General features: G+C 42.3%; 1 protein-coding gene across 1 annotated transcript in view; it reads left to right on the top strand.

Moving 5' to 3' along the window:
- Positions 1-669: 669 nt before the first annotated feature.
- The window catches only part of P3H1 (prolyl 3-hydroxylase 1), a 31,350-nt gene continuing 15,851 nt past the window's right edge, over positions 670-16,168 (top strand). Inside the window, exons 1-6 of the mRNA XM_060758748.2 lie at positions 670-1,120; positions 5,706-5,858; positions 8,230-8,419; positions 9,082-9,213; positions 13,119-13,258; positions 15,402-15,491. Coding sequence (XP_060614731.2) covers positions 704-1,120; positions 5,706-5,858; positions 8,230-8,419; positions 9,082-9,213; positions 13,119-13,258; positions 15,402-15,491 — 1,122 coding nt within the window. The 5' untranslated portion in view covers positions 670-703. The remainder of the gene's footprint in view (positions 1,121-5,705; positions 5,859-8,229; positions 8,420-9,081; positions 9,214-13,118; positions 13,259-15,401; positions 15,492-16,168) is intronic.

Raw genomic sequence — 16,168 nt, 5'->3', positions numbered from 1 at the left:
TTGATTGAGGGGGCGTGCCCTACAACGGGGCCAGAGACATTCTAATTGCAGGGGCGTGGCTTGATCGGGGAGGCGTGGCTTCCAACTGGGCCGAAAGACTCTGATGGAGGGGGCGTGGCTTGAGTGAGGGGGCGTGCCCTACAACGGGGCCAGAGACATTCTAATTGCAGGGGCGTGGCTTGATCGGGGGGCGTGGCTTCCAACTGGGCCGAAAGACTCTGATGGAGGGGGCGTGGCTTGATTGAGGGGGCGTGCCCTCCAACGGGACCCGGGACATTCTAATTGAGGGGGCGTGGCTTCCAACTGGGCTTAAAAGACTCCGGTTGAGGGGCGTGGCTTGATCGAGGGGGCGTGCCTTCCAACTAGGGTCTAAGGCTCCTATTGAGGGGGCGTGGCTTGATCGGGGGCGTGGCTTCCAACTGGGCCTAAATACTCAGATTGAGGGGGTGTGGCTTATCGAGGGGGCGCGGCTTCCAATTGGGGTCTAAAAGACTTTATCGAGGGGGCGTGGCTTGATCGAGGGGCGTATCTACCAACTGGGGCCTAAAAGTAGTCTCCTATCGAGGGGGTGTGGCTTGATCGAGTGGGCGTGCCCTCCTCCCGTACGGAATGTGTTGGCGAGGGCGTGTCCTGTGCGGCGGGGGCGTGGCTTCTCTCTCCCCCCTCTCTTTCTCTCTCTCTCTCTCTCTCTCTCCGCCTGGCCATGGCGCGCCCGCTCCTGCCGCTCCTTCTGCTGCTGCTGCTGGCCTCCTCCTCGTGGGCGCATCCTTCTGCGGACGCGCTGCTCTCCTCGGGGGCGGAGGCGTACTCGCGGGGCGAGTGGCCGGCCGTGATCCTGTCCATGGAGCGGGCGCTGCGGGCGCGGGAAGGGCACCGGGCGCTGACGGCGGGCTCCCGGCGGCGCTGCGCGGAGGAGGAGCCCTGGGGCGCCCAGGAGGAGCGGGACCCGCTGCTGGCCTTCCGCCGCCTCCTCCGCCGCGCCGCCTGCCTCCGCCGGGCACTCCTCCTCCCCCGGGAGGGCGATGGCGGCGCCGCCTCCCGCTCCCAGCTGGGCGAAGAGGCCGAGCTCGAGTTCCGCAAGAGGAGCCCCTACAACTACCTCCAGGTCGCCTACTTCAAGGTCTGGACCGGCCCTGGGAGGGAAGGCCTCCCTCCCCATGCCTCCCCCTCTCTTTCTGGGGCTCTTCCCCTGTTTCTATCCACCTTTCTATCCCTGTGACATCCCAGAGGGGGCCACTTCACCTGGCCACTTCACCTAGGTTGCTCTGTAGAAAAAAAACCCCACGGTTTGAGCCCCACTTAATGAACTGGGATTCTGCGAGTTGTGTGTAAAGGTTTCCCTTGACGTTAAGCCTAGTCGGGTCCGACTCTGGGATGTGGTGCTCATCTCTATTTCTAAGCCGAAGAGCCGGCGTTGTCCGCAGACGCCTCCAAGGTCTGCATGGTGCGCCGTTATCTTCCCACCTGAGCGGTTCTTATTGATCTTCTTCTCTTTTTGGGGCTCTTTCCTGCCTTCTCCTGTTTCTATCCGTCTTTCCATCCCTGTGACATCCCAGAGGGGGCCACTTCACCTGTCCACTTCACCTAAGTCGCTCTGTAGAAAAAAAAAACCCACGGTTTGAGCCCCACTTAATGAACTGGGATTCTGCGAGTTGTGTGTAAAGGTTTCCCTTGACATTAAGTCCAGTCGTGTCCGACTCTGACGTTGGTGCTCATCTCCATTTCTAAGCCAAAGAGCCGGCTTTGTCCGCAGATGCCTCCAAGGTCATGTGGCCGGCATGGCTTCATGGAGCACCGTTACTTTCCCGCCTGAGCAGTACCTAGAATCATAAGGTTGGAAGAGACCTCCTGGGCCATCCAGTCCAACCCCCTTCTGCCAAGAAGCAGGAATATTGCATTCAAAGCACCCCCAACAGATGGTCATCCAGCCTCTGTTTAAAAGCTTCCAAAGAAGGAGCCTCCACCACACTCCGGGGCAGAATTGATCTACCTATTGATCTACTCACATTTGCGTGTTTTCGAACTGCTCGGTTGGCACAAGATGGGGCTGACCACTCCCAGATTCGAACCGCCAACCTTTCAGTCAGCAAGTTCAACCCCACTTGATGAACTGGGATTCTGGGAGTTGTAGTTCTATATTGTTATAATAATATAATAATATTATAACTTAGTTTGTGCTGTGCTAATATGATATACTGTATAAGGTAAAGGTTTTCCCTGACATTAAGTCCAGTCATGTCTGACTCTAAGGTGTGCTCATCTCCATTTCTAAGCCGGCATTGTCCATAGTCACCTCCAAGGTCACGTGGCCAGCATGACTGCATGGAGCGCTGTTACCTTCCCACCGTAGCGGTACCTATTGATCTACTCACATTTGCATGTTTTCAAACTGCTAGTTTGGCAGAAGCTGGGGCTAACAGAGGGAGCTCACACCATTCCCCGGAATTGAACCTGCAACCTTTCAGTCAACAAGCTCAGCAGCTCAGCGCTTTAACCCACTGAGCCATTATAATAATATTATAATGTAATACAAAATAATAGTAATAATAATGCAATATAATAATTATATATTTCATATTACATGTAATACTACTAATAATATTATAGTATACCGGTATAGTATAATATGAGAATGTATGTTACTAATATTATGCTATGCTGATAATATAATATATTGTATTTACCTATAACTTGTAAGCCGCTCTGAGTCCCCTTTGGGGTGAGAAGGGCGGCATATAAATGGCGTAAATAAATAAATAATAAATAGATTAATGTAATTGTAATATAATATATTATAATACATAATATTATAACACACACATATATATCAATATAATATTTTCTATTACAACATATATAATATAATAACATAATATAACAACATATGATATAATAATGTATAATATAATACACATACATATAAATAATATATTGTGAAATATACAATACAATCATATAATAATATAACATTAATATAATTATGATGAAATATTACAATATATAATAATCTCTCTGTGTGTGTATATATTCATTTCAGGAGCGACTTGCGAAACTGCAAGTTGCTTCTGGTGTGAGAGAATTGGCTGTCTGCAAGGATGTTGTCCAGGGGATGCCAGGATGTTTTGATGTTTTATCATCCTTGTGGGAGGCTTCTCTCATGTCCCCGGATGGGGAGCTGGAGCTGACAGAGGGAGCTCATCTGCACTCTCCCCAGATTTGAACTTGTTCATCTTCAGTCCTGCTGAATGAGTTAATCCCATGTGCCACTGGGGGCTCCTATACACATATATAAATATATTATATTACAGCATATATTATATAATCATAATATAGTATAATATAATATAATATAATAATATATAATAATACAACACGCATATAAATAGAATGTATTCTATTATAACATGTATAATATAATCATACTATAACATATATTAATGTAATTATAATTAAATTTATAATAAAAATATAATTATTAATATAATTGTAATACAAACTAATATTATAACACACACATGTATATATTTATATAAGTATAACATATTCTATTATGGCATATATAATAGAATCATAATATAATAACATATACATACATTATAATATATTATAGTATATATGTCATAGAATCATAGAATCTAAGAGTTGGAAGAGACCTCATGGGCCATCCAGTCCAACCCCCTGCCAAGAAGCAGGAACATCGCATTCAAATAACCCCCGACAGATGGCCATCCAACCTCTGTTTCAAAGCTTCCAAAGAAGGAGCCTCCACCACACTCTGGGGCAGAGAGTTCCACTGCTGAACGGCTCTCACAGTCAGGAAGTTCTTTCTCATGTTCAGATGGAATCTCCTCTCTTGTAGTTTGAAGCCATATCATAATATAATAACATATATTAATATTAGTATAATGTATACCTCTATTATAACACACATATATATAAATATAACATATTCTGTTATGGCATATATAATATAATAATACAATAACATATACTATTATTATAACACATATCAATATAATATATTTTATTGTGGCATACATAATCATAATATAAGAGTGTAATACAATAATTATTACAATATAACATTATACAATAATATTATAACACATATATATAAATATAATCTATGAAAACATATGTAATATATGATAATATATTGTACATTACACACAAACTGTTGGGTCTGCAGCCCTACAAAAACAAGCCAAGGCCAGTCCAGCCATCGGCAAGCCATCCCTTGCTTTGCTTTGCCACATCTTTCTCCCTAGGAAACTCTCCTCCCTTTTCGCTTTCTTCGCTCTTTCCTTTTCCTCTCCGTCTCCTTCCTAAGGAGGGGCCAATGTGCCACGTAGGGAAGAAGAAGAAGAAGAAGAAGGGGCTGCAGCAAATCCCTTTCTTCCAGATGGTCTCAGGTTTCAGACCTAGAGTTGGAAGAGCCAACATGCATGGATCCGGCTCCCTTGCTTGCCTTCCATCGCTGCTTCAGAAGCAAAAATGCGTATTTTGTTGCTACCTTTAGGCTTTCCCAATAAGTTATGTATTTTTAATGTTTATTTTCGTATTTATTATTTTTCATTATACACAAGTCCCAAAACATACAGGCATGGGCAAACTTTCTCACTTGGGGGCTGCATGCTAGCACTCTCTGTTAAGAGAACTGGCTGTCCCGTGATGGAAGGAGGAAGGAAGGACAGAAGGGAGGAAGGATGGAAGGAGGAAGGAGGGAGGGAAGAAAGGAAAAGAAGGGAAGGGAAAAGAAAGGACAAAAACACAAGGGAGGGGGAGAAAAGAAAAAAGAGGGAAGGAAGGGAGAAAGAATAGTGGGGTGAGATATTTGGAGAAGGAAGGAAAGAACGAGAAAGAAGGGAAGAGAAAGGGAAGGAAGAAGTGTTGAAGGGAGGGAAGAAAGAAAAAGAAGGGAAAGGAAAAGAAAGGAGTAGAACAGAAGGGGAAGAAAGGAAAACGTGGAGGTATTTGGAGAAGGAAGGAAAGAACGAGAAAGAGGGTTATAGAAAGGAAAGGAAGAAGTGTTAAAGGGAGGTAAGAAAGAAAAAAAAGGACTAGAACAGAAGGGGGAGAAAGAAAAAAGGAAGGAGGGGGGAGAGAATGGAAAGTCGGGAGAGGTATTTGGAGAAGGAAGGAAAGGAAGGAAGAAGTGTTGAAGGGAGGGAAGAAAGAAAAAGAAGGGAAAGGAAAAAGGAGTAGAACAGAAGGGGGAGAAAAAAGGGGAAGGAGGGAGAGAAAGGAAAGTGTGGAGAGGTATTTGGAGAAGGAATGAAAGAACAAGAAAGAGGGTTAGAGAAAGGAAAGGAAGGAAGAAGTGTTAAAGGGAGGGAAGAAAGAAAAAAAGGACTAGAACAGAAGGGGGAGAAAGAAAAAAGGAAGGAGGGGGGAGAGAATGGAAAGTCGGGAGAGGTATTTGGAGAAGGAAGGAAAGAATGAGAAAGAAGAAGAGAAAGGGAAGAAAGAAAAAGGGAAGGGGGGGGGAGAGAAAGAAAAGTGGGGAGAGGTATTTGGAGAAGGAAGGAAAGAACGAGAAAGAAGGGAAAAGGAAGGGAAGGAAGAAGTGTTGAAGGGAGGGAAGAAAGAAAGAAAAAGAAGGGAAAGAAACAAATTGTTAACATCAAATAAAAATAATTGAGAAACGAATAAAATGCAAATAAGGCTACTAACCCCAAGGCTTTTCCTTGTCTTTCTTTGCTCAGATGAACAAGCTCGACAAAGCCGTGGCGGCCGCCTACACCTTCTTTGTGGCCAATCCGGACCACATGGAGATGAAGCAGAACCTGGAGTATTACCAGATGATGGCTGGCGTCAAGGACTCGGACTTTGTGGACTTGGAAGCCAAGCCACACATGGTAGGATACAGCCACACTGTGCAATAAATACAGTCTGACTCCACTTGCACTACCAGGGCTCATTACCATGGGATCGTAGGAGTTATAGTTTTGTCCACAGATTGCTGGGGCCACCACCAAACTATAACTCTCATGATCCCATAACATTGAGCCAAGACAACTACAAATCCCACTATGATGAGTCAGTCCCCTCAAACCCCTTCAGTAGGTTGAGTCAGTCATGGGGGGGGAGTTGGGTTCTGTGTGCCAAGTTTGGTGCCATCATTGGTGGAGGGCACAGTTTCCATGGTTGTGGGTGAACTACAATTCCCAAAAAAGGTCAGTCCCTCCCTCCCCAAACCCCTCCAGTAATCAAATGCTGACATATCAGATATGTGTGCCAAGTTTGGTCAAGATCCATCAGTGTTTGGGTTCACAGTGCTCTCTGGATGTAAGTGAACTACAACTCCCCTAAATCAACGTGAATTTTCCCCAAAGACCTCCAGTATTATTTGCTGGTCATGGGGCTCTGTCTGCCAAGATTGGTCCAATTCCGTCTTTGGTGGAGTTCAGAGTGCTCATTGATTGCAGGTGAACTATAAATCCTACAACTCAAAAATGTCCAGGCCAATTCCCCTCAAAACCCACCTGTATTCAAATTTGGGCATATTGGATATACATGTCTAGTTTGGTCTATATCCATCATTGTTTGGGTTCATAATGCTCTCTGGATGTTGGTGAACTACAACTCCTATAAATCCCTCCAGTATTTTTTTTTCCTTGTCATGGGGATTCTGTGTGCTAAGTTAGTTCCAGGTCCATCGCAGTGGAGTCCAGAGTTTTCTTAGATTGCAGGTGAACTATACATCCCAGGACCTACAACTCCTATAAATCATGGGGAATTCTCCCCAAACCTCTCTAGTGTGTTCAATCCTTTATTTTCTGTGTGTCATACAAAAGAATAGGAAAGATTAAGGGAGAGGCAGTGGGCGGGGTCATGCAAATTCTACACCAATGGGGAGAGTCAGAAACACTGGGATGTCTGTGGTGGAGGAAACACATAAAATATGGGATGAAATTGTCCCTGCATGAAAGCCTTCGCTTAGATGGTGGGCAAGTATGGGGTTTGTGGAGGACCTTGGCAGGGCTCTTGGGCATGTTCATGGCACTTATTATAACCTGCAATGTCATTGGAGGGAGGGCCTTTTGTGTCTCCTGAGTGGTGTTTGTGGAGGCAGGAGCTTGTCTGTGTAAGTGGACACCCCAGCCACATGCACACATACATATTTTCAGATGGTGTACGTATATATTATTATGTGTGCGTGTATGCACACACATACTAGCTGTACCCGCCACGCATTGCTGTGGCCAACCTTCCCTCCCTCTTTCTCTCCTTCCTTCCTTCCCTCCCTCCCTCTTTCCTTCCTTCCCCCCTTTTTCTGTATTGTCATTTAGATTTTTGGGGTTTTTTAAGTGTTTTCTGCTCCTTTTTGGGCGAGGTTATAAGTGATGGTCACTTGTTGGTCTGATAAGGGCGTAGTTTCCAAATTTGGTATCAATTCATCCAGTGGTTTTTGAATTATCCCACAAACTAACATTACATTATATATATATATACCCGAGTATAAGCCGACCCGAATATAAGCCGCGGCACCTAATTTGATCACAAAAAAACTGGGAAAACCTATTGACTCGAGTATAAGCCGAGGGTGGGAAATGCATCCACTATGGGTCAATTTCGAAATAAAAATAGATACCAATAAAATTACATTAATGGACACATCAGTAGGCTAAAAGTTTTTGAATATTTACATAAAACTGTAATTTAAGATAAGACGGCCCAATTCTTATTAAACCATTATTCTAACCTCCTCCTTTAATGTAAATGTACTTATTATTAAAATAATAAATATAATAGAAATAATAGAGTAAAATAATAAATGTAGTAATAATAGGGTAACATTCTGTAAATGTAATAATAATAATAAATAGATTAAAATAATAAATGTAAATAATAATAATAATAGGGTAAAATATTGTAAATGTAATAATAATAACAATACAGCAAAGTAATGTAAATATTATAATAGTAGAATAAAATAATAAATGTAGTAAAATAACACTAATAAGAGAGTCAAAGAATAAATAACCTTGACTCGAGTATAAGCCGAGGAGAGCTTTTTCAGCCTAAAAAAGGGGCTGAAAACTAGCCTTATACTCAAAATCCAATGTGATTCTAGGCTGCATCAGTAGGAGCCTAGTGTTGAGATGGACGGAAGTCATTGCCTCGCTCTTCTTCTGCTTTGGTCAGACCTTCTCACCGGGAATAATATTGTGTCCTTGGACACTATAACTATGGGGGACACCCTCTCTCTTGTGGCTTTTTCCATAGGAGGAATTCCGCCTGGGAGTTGGCTATTACACGGAGGAGAAGCCGCAGGCAGCCGTCTTGCACCTGGAAAAGGCTCTGGAAGCCTATTGGGAGGCCGACGCCGAGTGCCGGGCCCTTTGTGAAGGGCCTTACGATTACGAAGGATACAACTATTTGGAATACGCGGCTGACCTGTACCAAGCCATGGTTGGTGAGCTCCGTGTCACATTGGGTGCATCTTCCCTGTAGAGTGAATGAACGCAGTTCAGTATCAGAAAGGATGTCATAAGGAAAAGGAGGCAGGCTTCCTTTCTGGCAAAGTAGGTTCAATGCAGGAATGGATGGCCATCTGTCAGGAGTGCTTTAATTGTGCTTTTCCTTCCTGGCAGAGCTGGGGTTGGATTTGATGGCCTTTGGGGGTCTCTTCCAACTCCGTGATTTTATGATTCTAGGAAACTCTGGGATTGAACATGATTTTTGTTCCTGGGTTATAAATGCCCTTGCCTTATTGGTTCTATCAAGAGTCCAAATCAAACCCAACTTTCCCCAGATCCAACCCCTATTTCACCATCAATAATAATGATAGTAATTATCTATCTATCTATACACTTAATAAAACTGAACATATGTATATGTGTGTGTGTGCCTGAGGTGTCCACTTACACAACTAACCCAACTCAATTTAAATATAATACTCAATAAAATGCAGCAATAGCTACTCATTAAAATGAGCAGTGACTTTTATGGGCAGTACCTAGTTCTGCCAGGCAGGAAAAACACCATCAAAACCTTCCTGACAGATGGCCAATAATTGAATCTGGCTTGGACTTTATTAGAATAAAAAACTCCCATCGTTTGCCTTCCTTTTTCCAGACCATTACATGCAAGTATTGAGCTGCAAGCAAAGCTGTTCCTCGGAGTTGGCCTCCCAACCGGGGCGAGACAAACCCCTCGAAGATTTCCTCCCGTCGCATTTCAACTACCTCCAGTTTGCGTACTACAACAGTGAGTAGAAGGGAATGCTTCATCACCCCCCCCCCCCGCCTTTCCTCCTTTGGGGTGCTCACATGCCCTCGAGGGGGACCTCTACACTGTAGATTTGAGTCTCCTTGCTGGAGAGAAAAGCGGGGTATAAACAAACATAATATTTTTACTATTTATTTACTCAAGGTTAGTCCTTTAGAGTGAGATGGAATTTGGAAAATGCATGAACCCAAAATGGTATTGAAAAGCTAGAATTGGATCTCAGTTCTTGTGGGTTTTTTCGGGCTATATGGCCATGTTCTAGAGGCATTTCTCCTGACGTTTCGCCTGCATCTATGGCAAGCTTCCTCAGAGGTGAGGTCACCTCTGAGGAAGCTTGCCATAGATGCAGGCGAAACGTCAGGAGAAATGACTCTAGAACATGGCCATATAGCCCGAAAAAACCCACAAGAACTGAGTGATTCCGGCCATGAAAGCCTTCGACAATACATAGAATTGGATCCTTTTTTTAGACCATTACTTTTCTCCAACAGGGGGCGCCCTTTTCCTTCCATTTTGATCAAGAATTGCTTTTTAAAATAAGCTAATAATACAGCTCTTTACCTTTAAAATAAAGGCATTTTCTGGATCTAACCATTGACATGAATAGATTATTAATTATATTGCTATTATAGTTAATTAACTATTTTATTTATCGTGTCATCCGCAACCAGAACATTGTATTACATTTCTAACAAAACAAACAAACAGATTTAAAAAAAAAAACACACAAATTTTGCAAACTAGGTAGCTGATTAAATGTCCTTTGACCAGTATCTGGCCACTTGGAGTGCCTCTGGTGTTGCCGCAAGGAGGTCCTCCATTGTGCATGTGGCAGGGCTCAGGGTGCATTGCAGCAGGTGGTCAGTGGTTTGCTCTTCTCCGCACTTGCATGTCGTGGATTCCACTTTGTGGCCCCATTTCTGAAGGTTGGCTCTGCATCTCGTGGTGCCAGAGTGCAGTCTGTTCAATGCCTTCCAATTCGCCCAGTCTTCTGTGTGCCCAGGGGGCACACAGAAGTATCACCCACGGATTGAGGTGCTGGGTTTGAGCCTGCCACTTTTGAACTCTCGCTTGCTGGGGTGTTCCAGCGAGTGTCTCTGTAGATCTAAGAAAACTATTTCTTGATTTAAGTCGTTGACGTGCTGGCTGATATCCAAACAAGGGATGAGCTGGAGATGTCTCTGCCTCGGTCCTTTCACTATTGGCTGCTACTTCCCGGTGGATGTCAGGTGGTGCAATACCGGCTAAGCAGTGTAATTTCTCCAGTGGTGTAGGGCGCAGACACCCTGTGATAATGCGGCATGTCTCATTAAGAGCCACATCCACTGTTTTAGTGTGGTGAGATGTGTTCCACACTGGGCATGCATATTCAGCAGCAGAGTAGCATAGCACAAGGGCAGATGTCTTCACTGTATCTGGTTGTGATCCCCAGGTTGTGCCAGTCAGCTTTCGTATGATATTGTTTCTAGCACCCACTTTTTGTTTGAAGTTCAGGCAGTGCTTCTTGTAGGTCAGGGCACGGTCCAGACTCCCAGGAATTTGGGTGCGCTGCAATGCTCCAGTGGGATTCCTTCCCAGGTGATCCTCAGAGCTCGGGATGCTTGTCTGTTCTTGAGATGAAAGGCACATGTCTGTGTTTTAGATGGATTAGGGATCAGCTGGTTTTCCCTGTAATAGGCAGTTAGAGCACTTAGAGCTTCAGAGAGCTTCTGCTCAACCATCTCAAAGCTCCCTGCTTGAGCGGTGATGGCACGATCATCAGCATAGATGAAACTCTCTGTCCCTTCTGGCAGTGGCTGGTCATTTGTGTAGATGTTGAACATGGATGAAGCAAGCACGCTCCCCTGAGGCAGGCCGTTCTTCTGTTTCCGCCATCTGCTTCTCTGGCCCTGAAACTCAACAAAAAAGCTCCTGTTTTGTAGCAGGTTTCCTATGAGGCGGGTGAGGTGGTAGTCCTTTGTGATATTATACATTTTTCTCAGGAGGAGGGGGTGGTTCACAGTATCATAAGCCGCCGTTAATTAACTATATCATTATTGTGTTGTCGAATGCTTTCATGGCCAGAACCACTGGGTTGTTGTGAGTTTTCTGGGCTGTCTGGCCATATTCCGGGAGCATTCTCTCCTGACATTTCACCCACATCTATGGCAAGCATCCTCAGAGGTTGTGAGATGTGTTGAAAACTAGGCAAGTGGGGTTTATGTATCTGTGGAATAATGCCCAGGGTGTATTTTCTTAGTGGGTCTGGAGATTGTTTGTAGGTTGTGTTTCTCCCTCAGCTTCCTTATGTGGTCAATAACACTTTTCCTCTGGGTGGGTCTTTATCTTGACTCTCATGGCTTGTTTTTGGTTTTGCAGCTTTTCTAGTGTCTATGGTGGAGTCTCCATTGGCCTGGAGAGCCCAGTTTAGGTGGTTCAGTTCGTGTTGGAGGAGGTGGGGTTCGCAGATTCTCTTTGCACGGTCTGCCAGGGCTTTAATTGTGCTTCTTTTTTTGACTTGGGTGATGGTTGGGGTTTTTAAGTGGGTATCTATCTACATGTGTAGGTTTTCTATAAACCATGTGGCTCAATTGTTGATTGGGTTTGCGGATGATTAGGACATCTAGAAATGGCAGTTTTCATTCATTTTCTTTTTCCGTGGTTAATTGCATGTTAAGGTGGATGCTGTTAAGGTGGTCCAGGAACTTGTTGAGTTCTTCTTCTCCATGGCTCCAAATGGTGAAGGTGTCATCCACAGATTGGAACTATATAGTGGGCTTTTTTGATACTGTTTCAAGGGCTTGTTTCTCAAAGTGTTCAGTGTAGAAATTAGTTAAAACTGGGCTATGCTACTCCATCTTTCTGTTCATAGAATTCATTGTCCCACCGGAAGTAGCTTGTGGGCTGTGATGTCTTCTGGGAAATTCTGGTTGATGTGTACGATGATGTCTGCTACTCGGACCTTGGTCAATAGAGACACTACTTCGAAGTTGATCAGTTTGTCATTGGTGTTGAGCTTGAGATTGCTGATTTTTTCTTTGAAGTGAGCTGAGTCCTTGATGTAATTTGTAGTGAGCCCAATATGGGTTTGTTGCTCTATATCATTATTATGTTCTCATAATCTAATATTGTGTGTGTGTGTATATATATATATAGTAATTATATTATTAGAATAGTATAATATATAATTAATTAAATCCATTATATTATTAGAATATATATAATATATATAATAATCATGTTGTTATAATTTTATAATATATTATATATATAATATAAATTATATTTTAATATTAGATTATATATAATTAATTATATTGTTATAATTTTATAACATATATATATATATTATTATATTCATTATACTATTATATATATATTGTTATAATGTATTGTCGAAGGCTTTCATGGCTGGAATCACTAGGTTCTTGTGGGTTTATCGGTCTATATGGCCATGTTCTAGAGGCATTTCTCCTGACGTTTCGCCTGCATCTATGGCAAGCATCCTCAGAGGTAGTGAGGTCTGTTGGAAATAGGAAAATGGGTTTATATATCTGTGGAATGGCTGGGGTGGGGCAAGGAGCTCTTCCCTGCTGCAGTTAGGTGTGAATGTTTCAGCTGATCACCTTCATTAGTATTTGAAGGCCTGCCTGAGCCTGGGAAAATCTCTTGGAAAGGAAATTCACTCCTGGAAGAGTTATTATGGAGAAAAGGAGTCTCCTCTGAAGCTTTATCTCCAATTCTTTGTTTCCACAAGAAGCCAAATTTTGTAAAATCCAGTTCTCACAGGGAGGGGAGGTAAGGTGAAATCTTCTGATTCCATGGCCTAGAGCCAGGGCAGCTCAATTGGGGCCAAGTAGAGATGTACTCGCAATGCCTTCCATCTGATGTTCTTCCCTTTGCAGGCGGTGACTATGAGAAGGCCATTGAGTGCGCCAAGACGTTCCTGCTCTTTTTCCCCGATGATGAAGTCATGAAGCAGAACCTGGCCTATTACACCGCGGTGCTTGGAGAGGAGCTGGCGAAAAACATACGTCCCAGAGAGGTGAGCATGGCCTCCTCCTGTTACTGGCTTTCTTCCTCCTTTGGATCAATAAATGCGACACTGACCAACACACGTTGTTGTTGCTGCCGCTGCTGTTGTTGTTGTTATGTGAAGTGTATTCTCTCACTAATCTCATATCCATCCCAACTATCAGAGAAGTCAGAGTCATTAGAAGGCAACTCCAACTTCAAAATATTTATTGATCGTATCAAAAGCAAATTGAGAATACAGTTATAATATTTTTAAAAAAGCAAAGTTAAAAACATTATACTAGATTTTTTAAATCAGAAGCTGGCCACTGGTGTCACTGTGAGAAGGTCCTTCATTGTGCATGTTGCAGGGCTCAGACCACATTGTAGTAGGTGGTCTGTGGTTTGCTCTTCTCCACACTTGCATCTCAAGGTGCCAGAATGCAGTCTGTTCTGTGCCTTCCAAGTTGCCCAGTCATCTGTGTACCCAGGAGGGAGTTTCTCATCTGGTCTTAGCCAGTGATTGAGTTTCCGGGTTTTAGCCTGCCACTTTTGGACTCTCACTTGCTGATGTGTTCCTGCAAGTATCTCCGTAGATCTTTCAAAGCTGTTTCCTGATTTAAGACATTGGATTGCTGGCTGATATACAAACAAGGGATGGGCCAGCGATGACATTTCCTTGGTCCTTTCATTATTGGCTGATACTTCCTGGAGGATATCAGGTGGTGCAATACCGGCTAGACAGTACAATTTCTCCAGCGGTGTAAGACATAGACATCCTGTGATAATGCAACATGTCTGATTAAGAGCCACATCCACTGTATTAACGTGGTGAGATGTATTCCACACTGGGCATGCAGGAGAGTAGTATAGCACAAGGGCAGATGCCTTCACTGTGTCTGATTGTGATCCCCAGGTTGTGCTAGTCAGCTTTCATATGATATTATTTCTAGTGCTCACTTTTTGCTTGATATTCAAGCAGTACTTCTTGTAGGTCAGAGCACGGCCCAGAGTGACTCCCAGGTATCTGGGTGTGCTGCAATGCTCAGTGAGATTCCTTCCCAGGTCATCCCCGGAGTTCGAGGTGCTTGTGTTTTAGATGGATTAGGGATCAGCTGGTTTTCCCTGTAATAGCCAGTAAGAGCACACAAAGCTTTGGAGAGTTTCTCTTCAACCATTTCAATGCTCCCTGCATGAGTGGTGATGTCATGATCATCAGCATAGATGAAACTCTCTGTCCCTTCTGGCAGTGGCTGATCATTTGTGTAAATGTTAAACATTGATGGCACAAGCAAGCTCCCCGAAGGCAGACCATTCTTCTGTTTTCGCTATCTGCTTCTCTGGCCCTGGAACTCAACAGAAAATATTATTATATATTTATATATAAAAATAATATTATACTCTAATACAATATAATACTACTACTAATAATATGATATTAAAATTATATATTTTATATTAAATGTAATATTACTAATAATAATAATACAGTAGAATGTTACAGTACAATGTAATCTACAATATTAATATTGTGCTATGATAATAATATAATATATTGTATTTACTTTTTACTTGTAAGCCACTCTGAGTCCCCTTCAGGGTGAGAAGGATGGCATATAAATGTCATAAACAAACAAACAAACAAACAAAATTCCTTGTTTTGTAGCAAATTTCCTATGAAGTGGGTGAGGTAGTCATCCTTTGTGATATTATACATTTTTTTCAGGCGGAGGCGATGGTTTACACAGTATCATAAGATGCTGACAGGTCTATGAAGACAGCTCCTGTAATCTACTGGATTACAGGAGCTTCAAAATAAGTAGATTACAGGACTTCAAAATAAAAACATATTGTTGTTGTTGTTTAACTGACACAAATATACAGTATGTCACAGCAAACAAGATCTATATGCTGGATTTCGTATCACAAAATCACAAGCTGAACACTTCCCAAGTGTCTAGGACTCTTGGGAATTATCATCATTATTATTATCATTATCATTATCATTATTATTATTATTATTATTATTATTAGGTGAAGTACTCTCCCACTGGTCTTATATTCCAGCTAGCAGGACTGTGGAGCTGAAATCAGAGTTTGGAATTAGAATTCAGTATCAAAACTTTAATAATTAAATGCCTAATTGAATCTGTCATCCTCTCCTCCCTTTTCAGAACGTTCAGGTCTACCAGAGGCGAAGCCTGTTGGAAAAAGAGCTCCTGTTTTTCGCCTATGACACCTTCGGGATTCCCTTCGTGGATCCGGTGAGCCAAGAAATGTGGGAATTATTGGGGGACTGCATTCCATGGATAGGCAATAGGAGATGGGCCCAAACATACAGCACTAGAAGGCATGATAAGACATGAGGAGAGGTTGGGACGGGTAACGAATAACAATCATAACCATCATAGGGCAAAGTAAGGGGAGCACAAGAGTTTGAATGCCATGACAAATTGGCAAAGAGCTCTAGTACTTAACATTGCTGTTATTATTGTTGTTAATAATAGTAGTATTAAAAAAGCTAAAAATATAGAGAACTAGCAAAGAGCTCCAAAGATGATGATGATGATGATGATATTATTATTATTATTATTATTATTGCGTTCCAATTATGTTATTATTTTTATTATTATTAAGCTCTGATTATGATGATATTACCATTATCATTATTACTGATACATTATTATTATTGTTGTTGTTGTTGTTGTTATTATTAGTATTATTATTGAGCTTCATTATTATTATTATTATTATTATTATTATTATTATTATTAAGCTCTGATTATGATGATATTACCATTATCATTATTACTGATACATTATTATTATTATTATTATTGTTATTATTATTAATATTATTATTGAGCTTCAGTATTATTATTATTATTATTATTAAGCTCTGATGATGATATTATCATTATCATTATTATAGATACAATGA

Source organism: Anolis sagrei, chromosome 13 (genome assembly GCF_037176765.1).
Source record: "Anolis sagrei isolate rAnoSag1 chromosome 13, rAnoSag1.mat, whole genome shotgun sequence".
Classification (NCBI taxonomy): Eukaryota; Metazoa; Chordata; class Lepidosauria; order Squamata; family Dactyloidae; genus Anolis; species Anolis sagrei.
Note: the sequence above shows the minus strand (reverse complement) of the source record. Positions and strands in the feature narration are given on the sequence as shown.